The 27,661-nt window shown below is 36.6% G+C and overlaps 1 protein-coding gene across 1 annotated transcript; it reads left to right on the forward strand.

Moving 5' to 3' along the window:
- The first annotated feature begins 2,433 nt into the window (after positions 1 to 2,433).
- LOC306822979 (sodium- and chloride-dependent GABA transporter 2-like) lies at positions 2,434 to 26,467 on the forward strand. The gene is made up of 16 exons (XM_079342315.1): positions 2,434 to 2,463; positions 3,673 to 3,763; positions 4,081 to 4,265; positions 4,801 to 4,935; positions 6,472 to 6,612; positions 7,070 to 7,157; positions 12,840 to 12,972; positions 14,314 to 14,448; positions 14,635 to 14,738; positions 15,822 to 15,946; positions 17,039 to 17,151; positions 17,252 to 17,389; positions 17,558 to 17,660; positions 20,204 to 20,304; positions 22,114 to 22,284; positions 23,880 to 26,467. The coding sequence occupies exons 2-16, from the start codon at positions 3,756 to 3,758 to the stop codon at positions 24,027 to 24,029; spliced, it is 1,830 nt and encodes a 609-aa protein (XP_079198441.1). The 5' UTR covers positions 2,434 to 2,463; positions 3,673 to 3,755; the 3' UTR covers positions 24,030 to 26,467.
- The last annotated feature ends 1,194 nt before the right edge of the window (positions 26,468 to 27,661 follow it).

The raw sequence follows: 27,661 nt of genomic DNA on the forward strand, positions 1-27,661 counted from the left end.
TGGGAGGTTCAGTCTCTAGGTCGAATGTAGGAGGTTGAAACGGTGGTAAGGCATGTGGGATAACTATCTGTTTGTGCCTTTTCATGTCATGGTGAACCTTTTCAAGATGTTCTTCCAGCTCCTGCTTTGTAATTTTCAGCATTTCGCTTTTTTCCTTAGCGAAGAGGTCCTTGACGAAAGTTAACTTCCGGCTTGTTGGGTTTGCGTCCTTGTTATTGTCAATGGTGTTGCATTGCAAGTGTCGCAAAAGACACATTGAAGTGACTGAGATGTTCAGATTGAGTTGGATCTCTTGGAATATTAAACAGTGCTCATCATTTAAATGTCTATGTGTGTTTGTAGACAGTGCTGTTTCCTAGGCCCAACATGTGAATTACCTCTGTAACTGGATCCATCAGAGGATTTATTTTGTGAGGAGACTCAGATCATTTGGAGCCAGTATAAAGATATTTTATCTATTCTTCTGTATCAGCCAAAGTGTCCTGCAATACGAAGGCCCAGTCTGGTTCTGCGGCCTCTCAATCCAGCTGATGGATTGGACACTCCTGGGCTCAAAGACGGTGGGTCACTGTATTGTTTTGAGTCCGCTTTCCTCCAAAGCTGCACTAAGCACACCCTCAAACTGGCAGGGAAGATTGCCTCAGAACCTTTTTTATTTCCTACATGAGGAGTACCAACTTTTGCCCTCTGGGAGGCGTTTTAGGGTGCCAAACTGTAAGAGGACAAGTACAAGGACTCTTTTAATCCTCACTCCATTTCACCGCTGAGCAAAAAGTAGTAATCATTACGCACTGCACTCATTCAATCATTACCCAGGCTGCACATTCCAGTAATGATTGAATGTTCACATTTCATGAGGCAATTTTATTTCTTAATTTACTTTTTCACTCTTGCTCCGTGAAACCACACTGATTTTTAATGTGACTGATGCGGTTTTTACACTCCATCTTTAAATGTGGTAATTGATTGTAAGGTGAGGATTTCTAGCTTGTAATGTAAGACAAATTACTGTGCAAATGGACAATTAAATGTTATCTTATCAGCTTCTCCTGAAGTCAAGAGGCAACATTGTAGCAAGCACTACATTCAAAAAAAGGTTATCACTGATTGGTCCCAGTCATTGACAAAGAATGTCTTGCTTAGTGTGGACATCACACTCTTCCTACTTAAGATGTACCTTATGTTAGAACATATCTAGTTTATCTTCGGTTTGGTGTGGACTTTACACCATAACTTACGCATAGCTGGCGCAACAGGCTACAGAAAGGCAGAGACAACTTGTGGTAGGGGATGGAAGGAGGCGACTACTCCAAACCTGGCTGGTCAGAAGAAGCAAATTGTAGACATTCCAAGTAAAAGTGAAAAATTATCCACAACGTCACTCTGGAAACTCATGCGAGGAAAACAGTGAGGGACACCAGCTTACCTGAGCATAAGAGAACAAAGGTAAGTACAACATCTAGAGCACAAAAATATACTGCAAAACTAAGCAGCTCAACATGAATTGCATAGAGCAGGGGTGGCCAACCCTGGTCCTCAAGAGCCACAATCCTGCATGTTTTAGATGTCTCCCTCTTCAACACACCTGATTCAAATGATGATCCTGATCATTTGAATCAGGTGTGTTGGAAGAGGAAGACATCTAAAACATGCAGGATTGTGGCTCTTGAGGACCAGGGTTGGCTACCCCTGGCATAGAGACACTACCGAACAAGACAGAATTATCTGGCAGGGTAATGGAGTGAAACACCAGGTTTTAAGATGATAGCTGGATGGTACCAGGTGTGCCTTGTCTGCAGTGGAGAAGCCAGCCACGCCCCTACCACTCACATACCTGCAGGAGAAAGAAAACAGAAGGGGGAAGGGAAGTGGAAGAACCCATGCCAAAAACCCTTCAACAAAAACAAAACTGACCCAAATCATCACAGAAAGTTGTGTATGAAAGTAAAGAACAATCTGGCCATGTGTGGGTGAAGAGGAGAAACATTTATACTGGATTGATTATTGATAAGGAGCAGCTGTTCTCACAGGTTCACAGAGCTTAGCTTAGTGATGTGGCTGCCATGCAGCGCGATACAGAGGCAGGGTTAGTAGGCAAGTACTGAGATTTAGCAGGTGAGCAAAGGAACAGAACTGTGATGTTTCTTAATTGGAATGGAGGAAGTAAACAGAATAAAGTCATGCTGAAAGCCCTCAGTTGAAGCCCTCAACTGAACAGAAATCAAAAATCACATCTGTGGTAAAAATGAAAGGCTTTTCTTGAATTTCCCTCGGGATCAATAAAGTATCTATCTATCTATCTTTTGGTACAAAAGAGCTTGATAGACAAAACAGCGTTTTGGGTATAAACCAGTATGTCTGGTTGCACCACCCACTAATGATATTGGAGACTGCTTGTTCAGGGGGATGTTTTACAGTTGGGAAGCTGTTTGTTCCATGCACACGGTGTTATCACCAGATTTGGTGAGTAATGTTTATTTTCTCAATGTATCCAGGTAAAAATACAAATGTTTCATGGGATATACATTTATTTATGCACTATTGGTGTCAAGTGTTTTTTAATGTACTGTACATGGAAGTGCTTGCATATATTCCAATGATAACTTAGATGTTGTGTTATTACAATGAGACAAATAAAAAAGGAATTATTGTACATTCCTGGCAGATGAAAGAAGAATATCAAAATCCTTCTAACTTAATTTTTGTGTTAAGAGACACATTAAAGTAGACCATGACCACAGGCATAGAAAAGATAAAACACATTTAAAAAAAAACTTTTATGGTGTAAATAATGACCATATTTAAAATTTTTCACTTACCAGTCCTCCCTTTCCCCTTAAAAAAACAACTTTTTTTAATTGCAAAATTTAAAAGAAAATGCATGTTGTGCTCTATCAGATACGTCTTATAATAATATGAGTGAATGCCTCACTTAACTGGTGGTTATTCAAACACTAAGGTAAGATCATTGTACCACTGCCACAGTGGTAAATCTAACTGGCATTGTATCTGGAGAAGTACAGTAAAATCAATGACTATAAAACAAGAAGAGGGAAGTCAGGAAACAAAAAATAGAATAACACACAGTATTGATGTACACCTGTAATAAACTAGTGATAAAGAAAAAACATTTAAAGTCAGAGATTATAACATAGTTCAATGTGAAATGTATGAATGAATAGAGCTGCAGATGCACACAATAATGACTTTACATTTTGTAAAGTTTTAAGATGCAACAATCTAGAGGTTATCACAAACAGAATCATAAGTGCAAGTCCTCCACGTTATTAGGAAACCTGCTCGTGATTATTGGCATCACTACTTCCCACATTATCTTTTGTACAAGATTTACAATTTAAGCTGCAAAATCCCAATGGGCAGATGACTGGAGCCTGTTTCCAGCCACTGACAAAACAGGGACGGCTCAGCTGATTTGGTTTAGTTGTTAGCAACTGAGCTAATCTCAATGACTCAAGCTTCCCTGTCTCAGTGGAAAAATACAGCAGGGAAGTGATTGTATACCTTGGATCGTTGTCAAATCCAAACACTTGTTCAACTCAGACGGCATGGTGTGCACACCAAACTGAGCAATAATTGGGTCGTAGAGGAACCAAAGGAAACCATAGCTACTTTGTTTCTCACTCTGTATCTGCCCATGACATGTTTGTGTAGAGATCCTGCTGTACGCCCAGCTGAGAGGAATACTGATCAGTTTGTTGTTGCAAGGAGCAACTCTTGGGGGAGGGGGCTTTGTGATGGAAGGGTAAGTAACTCAGTATGTCTCTGTTTTACTCTTGGCTGCTTCATGCTTCATTATGATTCTAAATATGCTCTGAAAAGTAAAACTTTCTGACAAACTCCTGCCACTGAAAACTTTCCATTCCTGATAATCCTGCAGCTTAAACAAATAAATAAAGCTTATGAGAAATGCCAAACAATCAGCTGAGTGGTTGTCTAATAGCCCAGAGCAGCAAAGTTTGACAGTTCTTGTCCCATTAAAGGGGGGAAGGTAAAGGGACGTTTCGGGTCAGCTTTCTTTGCATTGGTTGACATTCTGTTGCTGTTCCCTAACATGTCAAGGGAATTCCTGAAAGGCAACAGCCTGGAGACCCCTGGTCAAGAAAATAGTCTGGTAAAAAAGACTCAGCTGTTGGATCGTGGCCAATGGGCAAACAAGGTGGAGTTCTTGCTGGCTGTTGCAGGAACCCTGGTTGGGCTTGGAAACCTCTGGAGGTTCCCCTATTTGTGCTACAAAAATGGGGGAGGTAAGCAGGAATTGCATGAAAATCAGTTTGTGCTTGTTCTCTACTCAACAAAGTAAACATCTGAGTTGAATGAAAGTGTTATGTCAACAAACGCTGAGAAGTAGCCTTGACTCATTCATAAAATCAGATCATAAGGATGTTATTCAGGAATGGCTCAAAGCTGCTGTTTGTTATGAAAGACACTGTTCTCTTTGTGTACTGAAACAAAAAAACAGGTGAGCGTTGTTTTGATAATGAATGCTTATTCTCACTGAGTAATCATTTTACATACGTCAAAATGTCTTACATTTGTGAGACTGTTAAGTGTTAAGCAAATGTGTATCATGTGAAAGTTGCACAAGTTCCCATAAGGTTTAGGTTTTATAGAGATGCTGTCATGCAAAGACAATGTTTAAAGAGCTTTGAAAAGTGTTTTGGCCTGATACCACCTTTTTTGTTGATAGTCAAATTAAAGTTGATGGTATAGAAATAAACAGGAATGATTGTGTCATTGTTCTTGTTTTTGTAATTCTCACGCACATAATTTCTCTCTCAGGTGCATTTCTGGTTCCATACGTCTTGTTCCTTCTTGCTTGTGGTATCCCAATGTTTCTCCTGGAGACAGCCATGGGACAGTTCACATCTCAGGGGTGCATTACATGCTGGAGGCACTTCTGCCCCCTTTTTGAAGGTCAGCTGGTTAAACAGAACTGAATCATAATTTATATTGTTTCTTATGGGTGTTTAATGAAGCGGATCTGAAAGACAGAAATAGAGCTCTTTCTCTAAAACTCAGGAATGTATTTTAAATGCTGCCTGTGATTAAAGGGTTATGAAATTAAATGATCAAGCTCATTTTTAAGAGCACTATGTAGGATTTATTTTGGGAACATAAATACATTTACAATAAATGAGTAAATGAGTATTTTCATAATAAAATAAGTTTAAAAAAGTAGGGAACGAGTCTATTGTATATTCCAAAGCAAAACATATTCTTTCTTGTTTTTTTGTGTATGGAAAAGGTCCATTCTTTTCTTTTGAATCTTTCTTTCTGTTTTCAGACTGAGGTATTTTTTAAATTAAATAGAAAAGAAAAGAAAAGAAAAACAACACCTTTCAAAACAAATGACAAAAAAAGTAATTGTTGAGGTTGCAGAAGTACAAAAAGGGAGTAGTTCAACAGCACTTTAGCCAGTCAGAGTCAATGTTCTTATTTAAGGGTAAGGCTGGCATCAGTATAACTTTCTGACGTGAACATATGGAAGATGAGACTAGAAACAACTTGATTTAACCTTTTTTTCAACACTCTCTAACTTCCCTTGGACATTGTGGCTATCAAACACGAATTGACTTAAAAAAAAGACTTGAATATCTAAGTGATTACGTCCTCGTGGTAAACACAGTGAATAATGTAAAGGATTGTTTTACCGCTTTTAAAACTTTTTAAGATAGTGACTTGGTGTTTTTTCATATATGTTGATCTACATCCCAAGCCAAAGAGCCACTCAAAGTAAGTAATCCTTGTTTTCCATCCACTCTGCATAGTTTGCCTGACAGGCTTAACTAAGACTGACTCCGAACAGCTACAGGAAAGTCTCTCCTTGTTCAAGATTAGCAAAAATCTAGCAAACTGGGACATTAAGGAAAACTGTGCAATAAAAGTCAAAATGTACATATTTGATTACCCCTAATGATCATTTAAAAAGACAGCAGCTTAAGTGCCTATATCTTACTGAATTGTGCCCCTTTTAGAAAGAAGTTTGAAGTAATGTCATCTTTGTGATTCCAATGAATCTTTTGAGTTAAATTATAAAGAAAATAAAAGTCAATAAATAAAAGGCATTAAAAGGTTTAGATATTAAGTTAAAACCCTTTGTGTATCTCATGCATGCACCAGTACTTGTTCCCAGCACAGTCTTATAAGCATAAAAAAGAGTTCATACATCTTTACAGCCATGCAAATTGGAAACAAATCTGTGCCCTATGAAGACATAACACATACAAATGTTGTGAGAGTTAAGCAAATGTACTTTTACAATCTAACATCAACAAACAGCTGCACCTGCTAGTATAGATTTGTCTCCAACTGCTTACATCATGCTGACCCAGCCAGAGCTGAAAAAACAAAACAAAAACATTGTTCCACAGATATGATGTGTCCTACATGGTAAATGTTGCCCATTACTGTCAAATATCTACATTTACCAACCCTTATGTGTTTCCTCAGGGATTGGTTACGCTACCCAGATTGTGATTGCATACGCTGCGGTATCATACATCGTTATCCAGGCATGGGCTTTCTTCTACCTCTTCTCATCCTTCAGGGCTGAAGTTCCATGGGCCAGTTGCAGGAACCCCTGGAACACCGGTAAACATTTATGCAGGGAAAGAAATTAGACCAGTGTGCCAATGTGTATATACTGTGTATATATATATATATATATATATATATATATATATATATATATATATATATATATATATATATATATATATATATATATATATACATATATATATATATATATATATATATATATATATATAGAGAGAGAGAGAGAGAGAGAGAGAGAGAGAGAGAGAGAGAGTCCACAACAGTGTTGCTGTGGCCTTGCTCGAGGACTCAAACACCATTTCCTGTTAGCTAAACAACTGATGATAACCCAGACATATATTACATAAAAGCAGGGATTCACAGCTCATATTAGTATAAGAAAGTTAAGGTTTATTTTTTTTATTTTCAAGAGTATGTAGAATTTGATCTGTCTTGTATGATGAAATACTTACCTTCACTTTTATCCATTAAATTCCCTGTCTTTTTTTAGAAAATTGTGTTGAATTTGACAGAAGAAATGTGTCATCTAACTGGACAGCAGCTGCAAACGCAACAACACCTGCAACAGAATTTTGGGAGTAAGTGTAATTCACACCTGTCTTACTTTGCAGAAGATATCACATTTCTTCTGGAGGCTATACAGTTTCAGAGTAGCATGTTGTTTTGTCTGTGTTAATCTTTTTCTTTTGGTATCGTCAGTTCAAATGTCGACCCACTTATTGAAAATGTTACTGTTGAAATTTTAACCTTGCTAGTGGCAGGATGAATTATTTAAGATATGGTAATCCCTTAAGCTTTTCTCTTGCTCCTTAAACAGGTAAACTTGTATTTTATTACCTAATTTGGATTATAACTAAATACTTGTTAATTCTCTAAGAACAATTGATAATGCTGTAAGTTAAGGGAACATGAATTATCAACAAAGCATGAATTCATTCATGTAGTCATCCCACTAGCACGTGTTAACAGTATCTCATGTCACTTCATACATGAATTAATGCAGTTCAGGTGTTTCATTCAATATGAAGACTGAGTTAGGGATTATGTTCTTGACTTCTATATAGGTTATGAAAAAGTGTGGGCCACTATGAGGGTTAAGTATAAAAATCCTTTAATTCATCTGGGCTAAAGGTTCATAAAACATGTCGACATGTTTCAGCCATATAGACCTTTATCAGGACAGATAAATGGCCACCAAGCTACTTTTTTAGGTTTACAGCCAGTCACATGATCAGTATAGTTGACACATGGCTTGGCAAAAAGGGTTACACATTTAAAGAAAGAAAGTTAAACATCAAAATATATACATGATACCAAGGTAAAGAATTACAATATTTTAAAGTGACTTACTATACAAGCAAATTACTATCCAAATTGCTCTAAAACAAAACCAAGACATTGAAGGGAAAGGTGAAAACTCCAGTCCTGAATATTGCATAGCTTTCAATGAATACATCCAAATAACTGTCTTTGTAGGTGCTTTGTTTTAAGCTGTCACCAGTTACAGCTGCCATGATGAGCTTCTTTGAATTGGAAGGCCATTAGGTATTGAGGGTTTCCATTTCTAACGGCATGCTTGTGTTCAGCCAAGCTTGTCTTCAGTTTACGTTTCGTTCTGCAGATGTAAAAACAACATCAAGCACATTCTCTAGCTCAAATGTGTACTCTTACAATTTATGAAAGACTTAATTTTGAACATACAATCTGACATTAGATCTGTGAAAAAGCTTGTATTTGTCAAGTTATCAATGTTTGCAACCACACTTGCGGTTGCCTTTTCTATTGCCCGACCAGGTTTTTTGTGTTAACCAGATACATGGGGTGCTACATGGGTGTTGAAAATTATTTAGATAATTTGTCTTTCTGGGGATCTTCAGTGCAGGGATCCAATTAAGAAGCTTTTGAAAAAGTCTGAGGTGCTCAAGTATAAAAAGCCTTTTATTCATCAACGATTTATGAAAGACTTAATGTTGAACTTACAACCTGATGTTGCATTGGTCTTCTGGGAGGATCTTCTAAGTTCTTGTGTATTTTTGGCAGCATGTAAAAAGGAGATTCTGGGGTTCTTACACAGCAGGAAATTGTGTTCATTTTAAGAAATACACTCTTCATTCTTTGCATGTTGAAGCTTTCCTGAAAGCTCAGTCTTAAAGACTGAGCTCAATCTTTATTTATAAAGACCAAGCCAAGGCATAAATACTGAGCCAAGTTATAAAGACTGATACCAAGTCCACTTTCATTCCAAACACAAAAAAGTGACATATGAATTCGACAAACTTTTAACTTCAAGAAAAAAAACAGAAAATAATTTGTAGAAAGAAAAAACAGAGGTGTTAAAATGGCTATAAACTAATGATGACATCATAATCAAGAGAGCAGAATAAGGAGGAGCAGTGGTTGTGTCGGACAGAGACAAGTACATCGCAAAGTCCTTGATACAGAACAGCAGTGAGTATTATGAGCCTTTATCATCTAATCCAATTGAACAAATAAAGACTGAGCTTTCAGAAAAGCTTCTAAATGCAAATAATGAAGGGTGGATTTCTCAAAATGAACACAATTTCCTGCTGTGTAAGAACCCCAGAATCTCCTCTTTTTACAGACTGCCCAAAAACACAAGAACTTGGAAAACCATCCTGGAAGACCAATAATCAGTGGGATTGAGTCAGCCTTAAAATTTGTTAATTTCCACTCTAAAACTTCTTCAACCTCAGGCCCTATTTCTTGGGTTTATTCTCCAAAATTGCATACCCAAACTTAACAGAGAGTATCTTTGTAGCCACAAGGTCTATACGAGTAAACTTGGTATCATAATAAAGATAACTCTTTAGCAGTTCATTCACATATACTGTATCTGTTACTGTGTCAGAGTAAAGACAGATGGAAAATAGCATAAATGTAAGATTTTATGTCCAACTAATTTTTTTAATCTACTTTTAGTATGAGTATTTCCTATAAAATGCTGCAGCAGCCTCTGTAGCAGAATGGACTTTTGTAACAATGTTTTTTGTTTCGGAATGACTTCTATAAACAGAAGAAAGGTCTTTGTATCTGTTCTTATAAAGCCCTTTATGTTGGCATGTTTTATAAACCTTTAGCCCAGATAAATTATAGGCTTTTTATACTTAACCCTCTAAGTGCCTCAAACTTTTTCCAGACATTTCTTAGTTGGATCCCTGCACTGAAGAGCACCAGAAGGACAAATTACCAAAATAATTGCAACACCCATGCAGCACCCCATGTATCTGCTTTTCTATATTGGTTATACTGCAGTCAATGGGACAAGACAAAAAAACAGACAAATCTTCTGACTTCTAAGTGTTTATCATGATTACATTATCATATTTTTTCATGAAATTTTTACTTCATCATGTTCAAGGCCCCTCAGATAAAGCAGAACTCTGATCTGATAACCCTGATCAACTTACCTTCAAACTTCAAAACAGCCATGAGCTGGATAAAATATTTACTCAATGCAATGTTTATAGTACAGGCAGGACTTTAAAAAAGGTACAAACTAAATTTTAAAAAATACCAAAAGGCACTTGAATTAGGGATATCCAAATCATTTGTTTTTGCACATTAATTCAGGTTTACATTCTTTCAAAACTAAATACAAATCTGCTATATTTTATTTATAATTATGATATTTTTATCTACACTGAGCATACATACAGATTTTTTTTCAGGCAATTCAATTATGCCTCATTTTTATTTTGTTACTTTCCGCTTGTGGTTTAGAAAGTGCAAGGTGACAAGTTGTTTCTTGCTTCGGTACAAGCAGCCTCATCACATGCTCTGAAGGCTGCATCTTGGCTCTTGAGCAGAGAAAAATCTCCCCAGTCATCCATGTTTTCTTTAATTTGATGACAGTGATTGTCATACGCACCGTCAAATCATCAATACATTTGTTGGTGTAATCAATCACACTGTCCATGTATTCCTGTAGGTGATTGTGAGGGTTGCATGTAGATACCTGTCAGAAGATATTTATTGTTCACATTGTCAGATATTCCTGTGTGTAGTCAGATATTCTAGTTTGTAGTAAGATACTGCAGTTTATAACTGAATACCCCCGTTTGTATAATTTGATCAGAATTTAGTCCTAACTCTAAGGAGAAACTCTGAGAAAATGTGATTTTGAACCTTTTTTTTAGGATTTCATCACCAGGAGCAACTCTTTGTACAATGCAGTATCCTGAGAATTCTCCCAGAGTCCTCCTAATTTAGCTTTAAAAAGTCCTGAGCAAGGAAGGAAGGCCTGGTTGACCCTGTTGCTACATTCTTTCAAAGGCTGTGATTGTTGAACAGAGCTGCTACATAGTGTGAAAAAATAATTCAACATCCAAACGTATGATCTTGTCTGGAGTTTCATTATTCAAATATATGATACCTGAATAGAAAAAAGGATGGCCTTATTTGAGATTTTAAAATTATAATTGATAACTTAGCAGCAGTTGGTTTATACATCTTGCCTTGATGGGGTTTCACAATCATACCACCAATGATTGTAAGTTATTTAACAGTGTTAAAGACTCAGCTGTTTATTCTATTTTCTAATTGTATATACTTTATTAATCCCTGAGGGGGAAATTGTGGTTTGCACTCTGTTATTTTAGAGACATGCTTCTCACACACTGAGGCCTGAATCACACATGTGCACAAGCAGGACCTGTGGACATGTATTAATGGAGAGATGTCAGAGTCTGGGGGTTACCCCCACTGGAAGAGCCCCCTGAGCTGGTGGGGGTTTCGGTGCCTTGCTCAAGGGCTCCTCAGCAGTGCTCGAGAAGTGGTCTGGCACCTTTCCAGCTACCAGACCAACTTCCTTATTTTGGTCTGCATTGGGACTTGATCCGGCCAACCCAAGTCCCTATGGACTTAGCTACTGCCGCCCCAAAACTAAAAGACAAGTACTGCTGAGGTAATCAAGATTACAGCACTTGAAATTCAGCTGACTGATCAGTTTTTTGTCTTGTTACTTTCATTGCAAACCTATGAAAAAATCATGAACATCAAAGATGAGTCATGATAACTGAAACATCTTAGTGTATTAATTCATTTATGAAGTCCGGCATGAGACGCTGTCAACAAATGTGAATTATAGTTCATCATGAATATTTGATAAATTCATGCATGAACATGATCATTCAAGTACCCTTATCATATGTGTTCTTTTGTGCTAATTAGTATTGTTAGCAAGCCAAAATACTATAGTATGGTACACAATATGTTAATGGGGCTTTATGTAACTTTCAAAAACATCAAGTTTCTAGTGACACCGCTGGCTGCTACAGGCTAACTGCTCGCTGGCATGCTCGTATATACATGAGCGAGCATCTTCATCGGCTGCGTTATTCATATGGTCGTGAAGGATTATCTTTCCTTTTCATTGAAAGTAAACAAGTTTTTATCTGCCAAGAATACTGTAAACTATTCTCTTGCTGAATTTGATCTATTTAAATGAGCAAATAGCCCAACCTCTTTCAATTCTGTTTAATTGTGTTAATCCTCCTTTATATTCTTATTTACCCTTCATTTAACCAGGCAATTAACCCACTGACTTCAAGGTCTCTTTCTCAAGGGGGACCTGGCCAAGAGGGCGGTAGCACATGCCATAATAAATATCACATGATTAAAAAAAACAGCTCACCGATAAGTTAAAAGAAAACAACAATTGCAATGTGCATATTGGTTTACAGATACATGATAATATTTAGCAGTTGGTTCCTAACATTCAACACATTGGGCAACTAAGACAACTACAGGATGTGAAATTGGTCACTCATTTCACTGAGTCATATTTAAATAGATACCATAAAGAACATGTAGTACACTAGTTCAGGCAGTAAAAAAAGAAGTGAGAAGTGCAGACACTTTGTTAAAGAACACAGTGCAGAATAACATTTCTTTCCATCAGACATTTGGTCAAATTATTAATAGAAAAAAGAAAAAAACTTGGTGTTACTACCCTTGCTGCCATCTTACAGAGACAACTGACTCATCCATTTTTCCATGTCACATGCTGAACCAAAAATAATCACTTTGGTTCAAAAGCAACTCTTACGTTCTTTGGTTTACCTTAATTACTTATTCACATCTAAAAATGAAATTAAACTGGAAGAGGGACACAAGTAAGAGCTAAATGTGATCACTTACAATCTTAAAACATGGAATTATTTTGACTAATAGTTGCTGTATATAGTTTCCAGTGATTTTGTATCGAGGTAGTTTTGGTGTTATGATGTTTTTGTTTTCAGGAGGCGAGTTCTAGGTATATCTGGAGGGATTGAGGAGGTCGGTAGTCTAAGGTGGGAGTTGGCTCTGTGCCTCCTACTGGCATGGATCTTGTGCTACTTCTGTGTTTGGAAAGGAGTAAGATCCACTGGAAAGGTAGACATCTTTCTTTTGAAGGTCACAGTAGATAATTTATGTGGGTGTTTCTGTGCATCTGCTATTTAAAGAGTCATTAGAATGTACAGTATCTTTTTTCCCCTTGTGAAGTAGACAGATAACAAGCCTTTAAATCAGGGGTCTCCAACAGCTAGCTTAGGAGCTATTGGTGGCTTGCGGACAGGTTTCCATTAGCTCACCGATACCTCTTCCCACTGCTCATTTATTTGGCCCCTAAAAACAAGTTTAAAATAGTAATGTTTTCTTGGACATTGGTTTGAATTTTCAGTAACAGCTTACATGGCATAATAAGAATTGTAAAACAGACAGGAGCTTATTTCACCTGCTGTGGGCTATGTGAATAAATGCCAGCAATGTAAATAAGCAGCTCTTTGCCACTTTCATTTTGTCACATTAGCTGTCAGATGAAAAACGGCTGGAGATCCCTGCTTTAAATGTGTATATATAGTAGCCTGAGCTTATACTTTGTAACACATTTTATGTTAATTCACTTCATGCAACAGGGACTACTAGAACTTTTTTTTGATGGTGCATGAAATGTAAATTGTATGAAAGACAATGAGGGAAAATCCACAGGGCATTTATTAAAAAAGAAATCATTCTGTATATTTTGTAAACACTGGAAAAGCAGTGGGAAACTGAAATAAAGCTGATGATAATGGTGTATGGTAATCACCGATATTCTGCAGAAAACACAAGCAATAATTGAGCTGTAGTCCATCCAAAGACAATAAATCAGGGCCTCTAATTTCTTACACAATAAATCACGTGTCATGGTAAAAGGTGAAGTCATTTTTTAAAATTATATATTTATTTTATTCATTCCAAAGGGAAAATTCTGATTTTACACTCTGTTAATCTGGAGACATGCTTTTCACACACACTGGCTTGAATCACACACTTGCACAAACATGACCTGTGGATATGATTAAATGGTGAGATGTCAGAGTGCCGGGCAGCCCACAGCTGGCGCCCCTGAGACGGTAGGGGTTCGGCACGTCAGCAGTGCTCGAGAAGTGTTCTGGCGCCTCTCCAGCTACCATAGAAACTTCCATATTGAACAGGTGATTCTCCAGTTACCAACCCAAGTTCCTATACAAACTGAGTGACTGCCGCCCCTATCTCTATCCCTAAACCTATTTATCACTGCTGCTATATTTTGACAGGTTAAGGTGTTTTATGACTCTTTATTATACCCCCCTTTTTCTGAAACTCAGGCTTGTTATTCTATATAGCCGCTCTAGTGCAGTTTCTTTTCAAATCAGATAACATTTGAGCAACAACAGTAAAAGCAGATATGTGTTTGTCTCTTGTTGACAGGTAGTGTACTTTACGGCCACTTTCCCCTATGTGATGCTCATTGTTCTATTGGCCCGTGGACTCACTTTACCAGGAGCCTGGGACGGATTAGCATTCTACCTGTATCCTGACCCGACAAGGTTGGTGGACCCTCAAGTAAGTGATCTTTTCAAACATTCAATTTGAATATAAAGACAACATCCAGCCTCAATTGCCAACTTGTGTAAGCTGAAATAGTTATAAAAAATAATGTTATTACATACTGTATATTTGAGCAACAGTCTCTACACTGTTATCAGAGTGTAAGTTGTAAAGGTTTGCTAATATTTGGCATCTGCTTAGGTTTGGATGGATGCAGGTGCACAAGTTCTTTTCTCTTTTGGAATTTGTCAGGGGAGTTTGACAGCTCTGGGCAGTTACAATCAGTATAACAATGATTGTTACAAGTAAGTGTTCTCTGCTCTGTTGTTTGTATATTTAATTATTGAAACACATGTAGGCCGTAGTCTGACAATCTTATACTTAGTTTTCCTAAGCCTCACATTTTAGAAACTGAAACCAGCTGTTTGGAATAATGAGCTTGAAAAATGACTGAGATATACTGTCAGATAACTAGGATGACAGCCTTATATTGAAAGACATTTAGAATAAAAAATAGAATATACTGTTTTTGTGTGATTATGTAATAAACACTATTTTTATGAGCACCAGACTAAAATAGCTAAAAGCCAAGTACTATATAAAATAAGATGCGAAACAATTTTAAACGCAAGTTAAAAGTGACGGTTTGTGTAGAAATGTTCAATGATGAAAACATCTTTCCATTATTTTACTGGTGTTATTATTTGTACAAATGAAATACATCCCCACTGCAAACTGATGCATTTGATGTTTAAAATGTTTTTTGTTTTGTTTGTTTTTTTTACCCTTGCAGTGTTGTTTTTGATACAGTAACTCAGAGCCACATAGTTTAGGAATTTTAAAGAGCCATTTTAGGAAAAGCACATTTAAGGCATACAATGCAGTCATCATCAATGCAAAGATGCATCATCTTGTTTTTGGAAAAGAGGTGGCAATAATTGGACTTTAGGGTGGAATAATGGAGGATAGGCCGAGTCTGTGCTGATTCATGGGGAGCAGCAATCACCAATCACAAGTATATACAGTCTTTGGGTACTCTCCTTTATTCTCTGTTTACTCTAGATGGAGCCATAATTACAAAATAGGTCTTGTGCTGTCTTGGAGAAGCACTTGAAACTATTGAGTTCATTCACAACATAATAAATCAAGTAATAAATCAAGAAGGAAGCTCATTACTTCACCTCTGAACAGTTTGACCTCTTTTTGTGCAAACAAGTGGAGTTGCCCCCTGCTGCCAGGCACAAAGAGTGCAGGCTTTTACAACTTCATTTGTACAGTCACAGAAAATCCACTATAAAAACATTTAACATTATTTCTTGTTAGGTATCATCTACATATTTAACAGCTCTCGTTAAAGTATTTTTTTCCCTTCTTGCTTGTTTCCATAGGGACACATTTGTTCTGTGTTTGGTGAATGGCGGGTCCAGTTTTGTAGCAGGGATTGCTATATTCTCAGTTTTGGGTTTTATGTCCTATGAGCAAGGACTGCCAATATCTGAAGTGGCTGCTTCAGGTAAGACCACTTGATAATAATAACATGTACTACACAGAGTTGACAGTCTTTATGGTATTGCTTGACTCGGCTGACCAATGGACTATCTCTTACCTAATTAAAAAGCCTTTATTTTGGCATGGTTGTGTAGACCTGAAGCTTAATCAAAACTGAAAGCCTAAAAAACAACCACTAACCTGGTTTTACTATTGCTTTGCCGTTTAGAATTGAAGGCAAAGAAAAATCCAAATATTCTTAAAATTAAATTTAATTAAGTTTTCTTCATTCAGTTTAAATAATAATAATAAAAAAAATATTTCAGCCATTCTTGGACAATTTCTTTTCTTAGTTCAAACCATAATTGCAATCGAGTGTTTTCGAGGTAAATCTCATAGATTAACATTTTCTAAACATTACTGGGTGATACATTACCTTTCATGTAGAGTTTTCAAACTCCAAACCATTAATACTGCTATTTATACAAAAGATGCATTCAGTTTTTAAACCCTGCCTTCGTGCATTTATCGTTTGGACACAAATGGTTACATCAGATTTAATGTATTTTAAAGGTTCAGCTGTGTCTTGGTCTTTTGTGTTTGTATGTATATTATGGATTATTAAAAGCACTCTGCTATGAAAATGTATCCAACTGACTAAATAATAGGAATACACTCAAAATGTAAGAAATGTCACGAATATTGATTGATCATAATTTATTCAAACTAAAATCAACAACTGACACTACAATCCCAGCACAGACAACTCCTAATGAGAGGAGCCTTTATTTGCCCACAAAAACATACATGCAAAGCTTAAGATGTACAGTATTTCTGATCCAGATTCAAGCTCCTCCTCACTTTGAATGCAAACAGGTCTGCAACAGTCTGACCCAAAAATGTTGAGTCAGTAACGGGAACATGACTAATCCTTGTGTTTATGTTTTATTTCCGATGACAATCTGAAGTCCAAATAAAACATAGATTTTGTAATAAAGATTCAAAATAAAGATGGGGAAAAGACGCCGATGCTCATTATAAGATACAGTATTTAAACTCAAAGAGCAAACACTAGACTCAATAATCTAAAATGTTAAATTGATGTTTTCAAATACAGGACCTGGCTTGGCTTTTATCGCCTATCCACGTGCAGTGGCTATGATGCCCTTACCTCAGCTATGGGCTATATGTTTCTTCGTTATGGTCATCTTGCTGGGTGCAGACACACAGGTGCGATGGAAACATGTACTTTTGAATCCTCAGTTTAGTTTTGTCATGAATAACAGATGAATTATATTTTTGTTAACTTTTTGCCCTGTGTCTCTGTCAGTTTGTGAGTTTGGAGTGCCTGATGACCTCAGTGACAGACATGTTTCCCACTGTGTTTCGAAGAGCCTATCGTCGAGAACTGCTGCTGCTCTGTCTCTGTTCTGTTTGCTTCTTTCTCGGCCTCCTTCTTGTCACAGAGGTGAGAACTAGACCTTTTATTTACTGATATTATTGTGACTTTTTTATGTTAATTTACCATTTGCACTGGACATGTACTTACCGGCAGGATTATCATGAAGAACATTTTAATTTTCACAATTTGTTTTGGTGTTTGATCATTAACAAGCAGTCCTCTATTCTCCTGCAGGGAGGCCTGTATTTCCTTCAACTCTTTGACCACTATGTTTGCAGTGGAAACAATCTTCTACTTCTTTCAGTTTGTCAGTCAATAGCAATTGGATGGATTTATGGTGAGTTATATGGTTGTCGTTTAAATAGTGTAATCAATACTCATTACTGTTGTACTTTTAAGTGTTCTTTCTGCTTAGCTATTGGAAAATTTAAATATGATATGTTGGACTTAGCTTTAATTTGTTCAAACAATCTGTAGGCAAAAGCTTGCATTCCTGGGAATGGCCAAAATAGTGAACTGAAGTGATAAACACCAGCGATGGGGATTTAGCTGCCATGCACTTCACATTTTCTTCAAACTGTGATAGACAGTAATCTATCATTCATTAAAATCAACACCATTCATAGGAGACAGCGTACACATCTAGGGGCTGTTTCTGGAGCTAATGGTTGGCCATGATCATGACATGAAATGAAACCAAACACTCAGAAAAGGTTTAGTTTGGGGAATAAAACTACCTTTTTAGGTTGAGAAAAAGTACAGTACAGTACAGTAGGTATGAATAAAATGTGTATAGGCCTATGACATTGATGTCAGAGTATTGACCATGCTGACCAAGTAGATGTTAGTTTCTAGATATAATTTTGTCCATATTATCATTCAATTAGGATTTAATTATTACCATTTAATAGTTCCAGTAAAATATTATGGTGGCCAATTTACGAATGTATCTAAAGCTTATTTCTGAAATCAGCAGGTGGAGTTGAATCACAGCTTTAACTGTGTCAACATTAAAGTTACAAAGGAGCAGAAGTCAGTGTTTATCTAAGTTAAATCAATAATTACCAACATGTAAAAAGTAGTCTCTGTTTGAAGTATGGTGTGAGGGGGCATGATTTTATTTTAGTTTGGGGATCATGACAAAAAAAGTCAAACAAATATGAAGTTGTGGTTTTGTTAATTCAAACAGCTCAATGTCAGCTGACACAAACTGAAATCCGACATAAAACACTCTGTGATGCATGAAGCAAAGAGATGCACAAAGTTTTGGGAACAAATCCATTGTTGATGTATGCAAACTACATTTTAAAGCTGATGTTTGCTAAATTCTTTCAACAGTGTTGACCCTACAGGGACGTTAAAGAGTCGTAAATTACTTATACCTCTCATAAATGTCAAATTCTTTGGATTTTCCAGCAAACTGCCTGAAGTATTTTATTAAAAAGCAACAGACCTAAGGTTGTAAGCAACATTAAGGTGACATTTTAAGGTCCAATCTGTTCATACATTGGCAATACTAAGCAATGGATACATATTACTTTTTTGAGATTTGGTTCATGTTTCTTGCTAAAAACCAAAGTAAAGTAAAAAAAATAAATGACCTTATAAAAAAGCCTTTTATTCAGGGTCATGCTGTTAGCCTCAAGTATGGTCAAACCACTGATCTATCACTTGTACCCATGAAGATTAAAGCGACAAACTTGTTGATTACGCAGAAGGCACCGGTGGTGAATTGTTTTTACAACACTTTCCTTGTTTGTTTCGTATCGTACTTGGTCCCTTGATTATGTAGATACCCTCAATCGCTTTAATTCATAGTCCTCTGTAGCATCAAGTTCTGTTCTCTCCGTCATTTGTGTTTAAGGTTTATAAGCTTGATTGACATTTAATCCCCTGCAGATGGGGAGGTGTTTTGGTACTTGATATTGACTTTAAATGAAAACAAAAAATGTGAGAGACTTCTGTCCATTCTTAAAAAATGTCCTCCACGCTGCCCCTATGTCAAGAGGGATTTAAACGGGGTCTAAGAGAGATGTCGGGTGAGAAAACAACAGCACACACAAGTAGCTTTTTAATCCCAGTTAAAAGCCTTATTAATTCCTGTTTTGGGTATAATCGGATTAGCAAGGCTATAGTATTTATGCTAGTTATTTAAAAAAAAAAAATCCTATTACTTTTTGAGATGTAAAATGTTTTCATGATATTTAAAGTGTATTGATGTACGTTTTTATGTGTGAGCTTGACTGTGTCAGTGAATAAACCCAGAGATGATTGAGGGCAGTCTCGTTTAAAAGCATGCATGCTATAGCACTTTAAAACATTTATAATGTTAATTATAATGTTCACAGTGAAGTAAACAGCATGCCATCTGAGATTGAGAAAGTAATTCCACACCACTATTTTGAGTTTAGTTTATGGCTGTTTGCATAATAGTTAAGTGCATTTAGATAGATAGATAGATAGATAGATAGATAGATAGATAGATAGATACTTTATTGATCCCGAGGGAAATTCAAGGCATCCAGTAGCAGTATACAGACAGGCAGGACACAAGACATTAGTTACAATACACACCCGCTGTCCCCCTCCCCTCTGTATACAATAATCCCCCAAACAAGATTTAGCAGCCCCTATGTGACTAAGAGTAAACATAATTATATGTTAAACCTGTGCAGTTAGCATTAGCAATTAGACTTAAAACTTATATAGCATAATGTACATAACCTACATAAATTTAAGATGTCGATGAAAGATTGTGAACAATCAACATCAATAAGTGTAGCATCTGTACACTTATCAAATGAAATGACACCTGTTGTGGTATTCATTTGACAGTTTTGACTTGATGGACGGTCAGTATTCATTTCCTATGATTAACAGGAGCGGATCAGTTGTATGACAACATTGAAGACATGATCGGTTATCGTCCATGGCCCCTCATGAAGTATTGCTGGCTTTACATCACTCCCTCTGTTTGTCTGGTGAGTAAGTTAGAGTTTCTTTTCTTTTCCACAAATAGGCCTCTGTGGTGAAAAAGACAAGTAGTGTGATGTTATTTCAGTTTTTTTCTTTGAGCCGTGTAATGACCAAATCAAAATGTTCTTTATTTCCATTACTGTCTCTCAATAACAGTGCATGGGGAGAGGTGCTGAATAAGGGAGTGAATGAGTTGAAGATTAAAAAAAGAAAAAAGTTAGATACATATGGAGAGCCGTTTTTTGTTACAAAGAGTACAAAAACAAGTCTATTTTACAGATAAAATATCTCCTACTGGGAGATGATGTGGGGACTGAAGCTCTAAGGGAATCATATAGCCACCCATGTTTTTTATATTTTATTATGAAGACAGTGTGTGCTGACATTATCTATCATGGCCTTTTTATACACCTTTTCAAATCTCTCCCCTGCCTACCATAAGTTCATACTTTAAATGGACTCTGACCCCCAAAACAAGGATGGGAATGAGATTGGTATGGTGAAGTAATATATGAAGGAAACTATAATTATCAGTTAGAAAATGATGAAAAAGGAATAATGCATTAATTAAACTGCAAACCAACTTTAACATTTAAAAAAGCGTTCTGAGTTCAGGCAGCAATCCAAACAAGACATGCCAATGCTGTTTTTTTGTTTTTTTTAACAAAGCCTGCTTGTTACATTGAATATGCATGGCTTGCCACATTAACATACACTTATTACTCTGAAGTAACTCTTAAGTTTGTTACAGGACAATGTATGTGTGCCCTAATAGTCTCCTCCTGTGGGAGGCTGACATGGAACAGCCCATTATTTCTGGTGATAAGATTGAAGTTCTGTCAAAAGTGTGTCAAACAGAAATGAGGGCATTGCCTATTTATGATATAATTCAAATAAGTATTGCTTCATATCGCCAAGAATGAGGCAGTAATGTGCAGACATCTTCTTGTGCATGTTTCATGGCCCATTGGCTCTCATCTGACCATAATAAAGCCTCCACAGGTGATTGCAACCTTCTTGAGAGTTCCGGGGAAGCAAGCAGTAAGGGATGAAAAACAACTTTTAGTTAGACTAAAAATGCGTATGTTTGGGTTTTTTTCACTCTGACTAGAATCTTGAGAAGCCAGAATGGGATCAAATTTATAGCTGCTCTCACATGCAATTATCTGTATTATCTGTATCTATTGCATTCTCCCTCTTTTACTCGCCACATGGACCGTTTACATTTGTACCGCTAAAACCAGCAGAAAAACGAGAAACGATGCAACTGAGAAACTACTCCAGAACACTTCCAATTTCAAAACTCCCTCTCAGCTGTGACAAATCTGACATAAAGAGAGCTCCTGAATCTGAGCCACACATGGCTTGTGTGTGTGTGTGTGTGTGTGTGTGTGTGTGTGTATATATATATATATATATATATATACAGTATATATATATATATACAGTATATATATATATATATATATATATATATATATATATATATGTATGCACAACACTTTGTATGAGAGACTTGTCACAATGAAATTGGGATTGCCTTCCCCAATTTATTTAGATGCTTAATATTTGCTGCAAATTAAAAACCAGCCTTGTCTGAGGTGAGTCGTTTTACTGTGAAATACACAGTCAGAACCAGAGTACACAAGAGATTCCAGACAGCGTTTTCAGAATAATGTTGCTTTTACAGGATTAATTAAACTAGACCAGTAAAAGATACATAATGTTTGTGTGTGTTAATGTTATGTTGTAAGTTTTGAAGTGTTGACTTTGTCTAACTGATTTTACAGAAACTTTATCTTTCCTCCCATTAGGGTACCTTCATCTTTTCAATTGTGAAATACAAACCTCTCAAGTTCAACAAAACCTACATATACCCGACCTGGGCTTATGCTTTGGGCTGGTCTCTTGGACTGTTCTGTGTTCTACTGGTTCCACTATGGATGATCTTTAAAATAACTCAGATGAAAGGGACGGTGTCGCAGGTATGTACTCAGAAGTAGAAATATCAGAGGAATATATTAAACACCTGATTTGTAGCCAAAGTGACTAATCAGTGGATAATTATTTTTTTTGTTGTCATTATTCAAAGGCAAAATAAAACCAAACGCGTGACTTAGCACAGTAGCAGCGGCCTTTACAAAAAGAATAAAAAGATAATAATCCAGGCATGTCAACAGAGTTAAAAGGGTCAGGGGGAGGCACGTTTCAAAATCCAGGCTGGGTCAAAAGATCAAGTAATTTGCAGGTAAAGAAATGCTAGAAAGCAGAAGGTTAGTGAAAGTGATAGAGTTAAGTGAGCTGGGAGTAACAACTAACAAAGAATAGGTGTGTGAGGGGATTGAGCAGGCCAGAGAGATATCTAAAGGTAGAGAATCTATCCAAATCCAAACCTTGCCATTCTTATTATTTAAGATAATCATCTTCAAACGATAAATCAATTAAATACCTCTATCCACAGTGCATTAATAACACTATTTCAAAGTTACTTATTGTCATTATGAATGGCTAATTTTTCTTCAAATTGTGAATTAACTGGTGTCATTTGTAAATCAAATATAGGCTGAGGGGTTCTTATAATAAATTAGATGGGTAATATTTTTGTAAATGTCCAACAATTAGTTATATCTAGCCCCAAGTCTTGTTCATAAAACTTCAGGGAACAGCAGTATATCATGCTCAACTAAAATATTCAAATGAGCACAAGTGACGCCTCAAAAGTGAGAAGTTAGATGTGAAGGCCATGCTCTGTTTGTTCAGTCCCAAATGCTGCATACAGGCTCATATTATCCCCCACATTTTATTTAACATTTGAGTCTTTTCTTGTTTTGTACTACAAGCAAGAACATTCATTTATTTTTGGTTAAACAGAATATATATTTTTTGTCATCAATAGTTTGTTTTATTAGGCATAAAACAACAAAAACAGGACACTTATAAGATTGCTTGTTTTGTGCAACCTAACAATTCTAAACCTAAAGTATATTCTTAATAATCTATTTATACAGAAAGCTTATTAATTGTGGCCAAACATTGTCCTGGCAGAGTGACTGAAAAAAACTTGATTGATTGAACTTGATTTCAATTTGGACAAACAATCTTCACCCCTGGAATGCATTGCCCGAGCGTATTGAAGTGAAATTCCTGGTGGATTATTTTAACCTCTGTATACTGATTTCAGACAACGACAGTGAAAATGTGTTATTAGAATAAGCTGGTTCTATGTTTCTGTTAACATGTTAGCAATGGAAAGTCATGGATTAATTTATGTTATTCATATTAAGGGTAAATGTATATATATATTTGAATTCATCCATTGACATTTGTTGACCTCATGGTGGAATTCATGGAATGAAGGGATCAGTGCTCCTTCCTGTTTTATTGAGCGACTTTATTCCTTTTTATGTAAAGCATTCAAAGTACACACAGGGGCAGAAACACTAAAGGAGCATTATAATGTTTCTCCTGTTTTTAATTCCTTTTTCCTTTTGAATGTTTTCCTTAATTTCTATGTAGAGAAAAACTACACTGCAGCTCAGTATTTGAACTAAGTTGTTGTATTGACACCTTCTTCCTACAGAACCTTAGGCAACTTTGTCGCCCTGAAAACAAGACACACAGCACAGCAAAGCAACCTGAGCAGTACCCTCTGAACCCAGAGAACACACTCAGTCCTGCTGCCAATGAATACAAGGCAAGTGGGGGAGCTGAGATGGAGATGCAGATGTGAGATACTTTTGATAATGTTTTAAATATGATGCGTGTACCTTAAACACAACTAGTTGTACAAACTACATAAGATAAGCAATAATAAGGAGACTTCCAGCTCCAATAGTTTACCATATCAAGTCTGCGTCTAAGACAATAAGCAGTGAGTCTTGTCTTATGGTTGAATGTCTCTGCTCCACAGATAGAACACACAGTATTGGAGTTTATGAATTTACAGTTAAGTTTCATGTTTAGAGTTAAGATGATTTATGTGTCCGTGTTTCAGTGTGCCCCTTCCATAGCCTCATTTATTCACATTGGGATCCTTCCGGGTGTTTATATAGGTAAAGAATAAAATATATCTGCATGCTTACAATGGACCTACAAACTATGAAACCTGTGATGATGTAGCCTTGTTAAGTTTGTCAGTATAATTTGAAGTATTTAATGACAGAGATTTTATCAAGACATTGTGAAATACAGTTACTGGCAAGGCTAAACATGCTCCAGAGGCTCAGTAGATTTTCTGAGAGAGAAACAGTCTTCAGAAACAATGCAAATTCTTACATTCATGCAATAATCCCCCCCCAAAAAACTATGACAGAAGGAATGCGCCACAAATGACTAAAAGCTACAGTAAGTAGGAATTGGTTTGGTGCCCTTTGGCGTGTTGTGCACCACCATTAGTCACACATAGGTGCTGTTACCTCTCCCTTTCTGGACTGGTAAATCAGCTTTTTTTTTGACAAGCAGACTGTCTGAAGCTGGCAAAGACTGCGAGAAATTTAAAACAACCAAAGTTCAGAAATATGACCAGATTTTGAGCAACTGTGTCTCTGCAAGTGTATTCAGATGATTGCATGTGGAGTATGTGTACATGTATTCAACTGTTGTGGCTAAATGGCTACATTTGAGAGACTCCTTTATTACACTAGTGGAAATAAGTTTGTAAGCTTCCAGACTTGAAAAGCGAAGATAGACAGGAAAGAGACAACTCTTTGGCACAAGGTTTTTTTGTTTGGAAATCTGAGACATAACTTAGGTTAGATGACTTCTGTACCCGGTAAAGCTGCTAAACATGAGACAACAATGACACCAGCAAAGAAACTGCCTAATGTAACGTTGAAATCTGTTATGATTTATATCTGCAGGGATGTACACAGGGATGTGTCACTCTCTTTCTATTGTCATTTTAATCCATCACCATCCTCTTAATCTCAGCCATTGTATCAAACAGTACATATTCGAGCTAACTTGCTGCTTTTTATAATTATATTTTTATTCTTGCATGATGCCTTCTTCCAAAGTAGCACTCTGCAGTTGACAGACAATCAGAAAGCGCTGTGGTATGGTAGGGAAGCCCTTCTCCCTGTTGACAGTTATTGTGCTTTCAAATCAACCTCTGAAACTAAAGTTTGAAAAGAAAACGTAGATGTTGTTGCATTAACGTTGCATCACTTATATTAACGCATTTTGTTTGTACTGTTTGGAGCATGTTTTTCATTTACAGCATCTTGAAGGCACTTGTTTTGGATTATTGTATGTGTTTCTGAATTTGCATCGGGCTGAATTTACAGCCCATTTCCACCTAGGAAAACTCGACATTCCAAGGGCAAACACATATGAGTAACTATCATAGACCCAACATTTCAGTGCATTTATTTATTCTTCTGGACACAATTTGCCTCAGTGGGCACATAGTTTTACTAGAAAAATCCAAATCTGTAGAAGCCAAATTAAGTCATCAAAATGAAAAGTTACCAGAAGAGTAACTAGATAAACAGCCTCTATCTGTTTACTCTTCATGTTAAACCCATCCCAAAACAGCTAAGTGGGGATGGTTGCTGATGAGCTTGCAGACATCAGCCTGCAGACTGTCTGGTTCCCTCATCGAAGATCTGGGGCTGTATTCATAAAGCCTCCTAAGTACTATGAGTTGCTCCTGGTGAAAAAAATCTCAGACAAATCTTAGAACCATGATAGATCATTGTAAAAATGAAAGTTATACACACAGTGTCTTAGCACTTAACCCTCTGGACTCTACGCTGGTCATTTGTAGCCGCTTAACTTCTTCTTTTTTTTGTTTTGTTGTTGTTGTTGTTCGTTTTAGCTGTGTTAATGCATTCGGGCGTAATTTCCCAAGTGTATGGCTTTTTTTCTGATTTTTAATTTCAGCTCTTTAAATATTTCACAAATTGCTCTAACTGAACACATGGAAATTGTAGTTTTTATAAGATTGTCATTTATTCATTGCTCCAAGGGAGCAATTTCTTCATACTGGAAAAAAGTTTCCAGTATGATGGCTTACTGCACTCCAATGAAGAAAATTGATGTCATAATTTTTACATTGGTGTGATCTTAAGGATGTTTGACAATGATTTGTTTCTGCCTGTTCGTGAAATTGAAACACAAATATGTATTAGCAAGATAGAGTGAAATAAATGATTCTGTATTTCTGTTGATGCAGGTTATTGACCTTTGAATTTCCCAGGCAAACATGGCTTTGATGAACGTTTAAAACACCTGTAGCTCTGTTCCTTCATAAAAAATACCACACACAGCTACACAATAGCCCTTACATACCTAAATATCTATCAGAGGACATGTTGCAGAGGTCAAAGGTTCAGCTGCAGGGCAATAATAAACAAACTCTGTTTATAAATATGTCCTGGAGTTTATGCAGGTGCAGTCAATACTAATTTTACAAGTAAGCCTAACAGCTCCCAGATCATTTCTTCTCTGGCAAGGTGGCAATCAGGCCATATTTACTGCTTCAAACACTTGACTATGTGATGCGCCCAGAGAGCGAAGCTGGGGAGAAATCCTCTGCACTAGAAGAAGAGACATCTTCTACCCAGGATGGATGTAGGTACTCATGTGCTAGGAGACTTACGATAAATAATAGGCTGTGTCTCAAATCACTCACTCATTCCCCACTCACTATATAGTGAAATACACGTTACATGTACATGTCGATTATATAATTATTATAATGCACTTATTTTGCAAAGATTCAAATATTTACCGGCAGTTAACTGTCATTGTTGTTGCACAACTAACTGTTGTAGTTTAACTCCAGTCAGTGATCAATAATAAAATGTTTTATCATGAATGAGAGTGGTTGGGCCGCAGACCTCCTCTGTATGACGCCCTCCACTGTCAGGACAGGAAATACAAGCAAACAATTTCAAAATAAAGTCGGCCTGCACTTCCGGCTTGCAAATTTATAAACTAATTTACGGGAATGCATGTAAAATATTCAATATGAAGTGGGGAAGTAGTTCCATTTTAGATGCTTTAGTCATCTTTCATTACAATTATCGATAACTGTTGGCCAAAAAAACCTGTCATAAAAACAATTTATTCTCCCAGGCTGTCACTCTGAACAGTCACAGTATCAGACCTGTGTCTGTAAAATTCTGGTAACCCTGCTATCAAGCACCAATATCAGACTAAAACTACTTTTATTTTCAATAACTTAATCATGTATTATTACCCTCTCATCAATCTTTGCACACTGCGTATGTGAAGACTGTATAAACCTTCATACATATTAACCACCTGTTACATAATATTTATAATCATGCTTATCTCAGCATTTATGCACTACTTACAGTTGTATTATGTGCATATTTAATGATAACTATTGTACAT

Source organism: Symphodus melops (assembly GCF_947650265.1).
Source record: "Symphodus melops genome assembly, chromosome: 4".
NCBI lineage: Eukaryota > Metazoa > Chordata > Actinopteri > Labriformes > Labridae > Symphodus > Symphodus melops.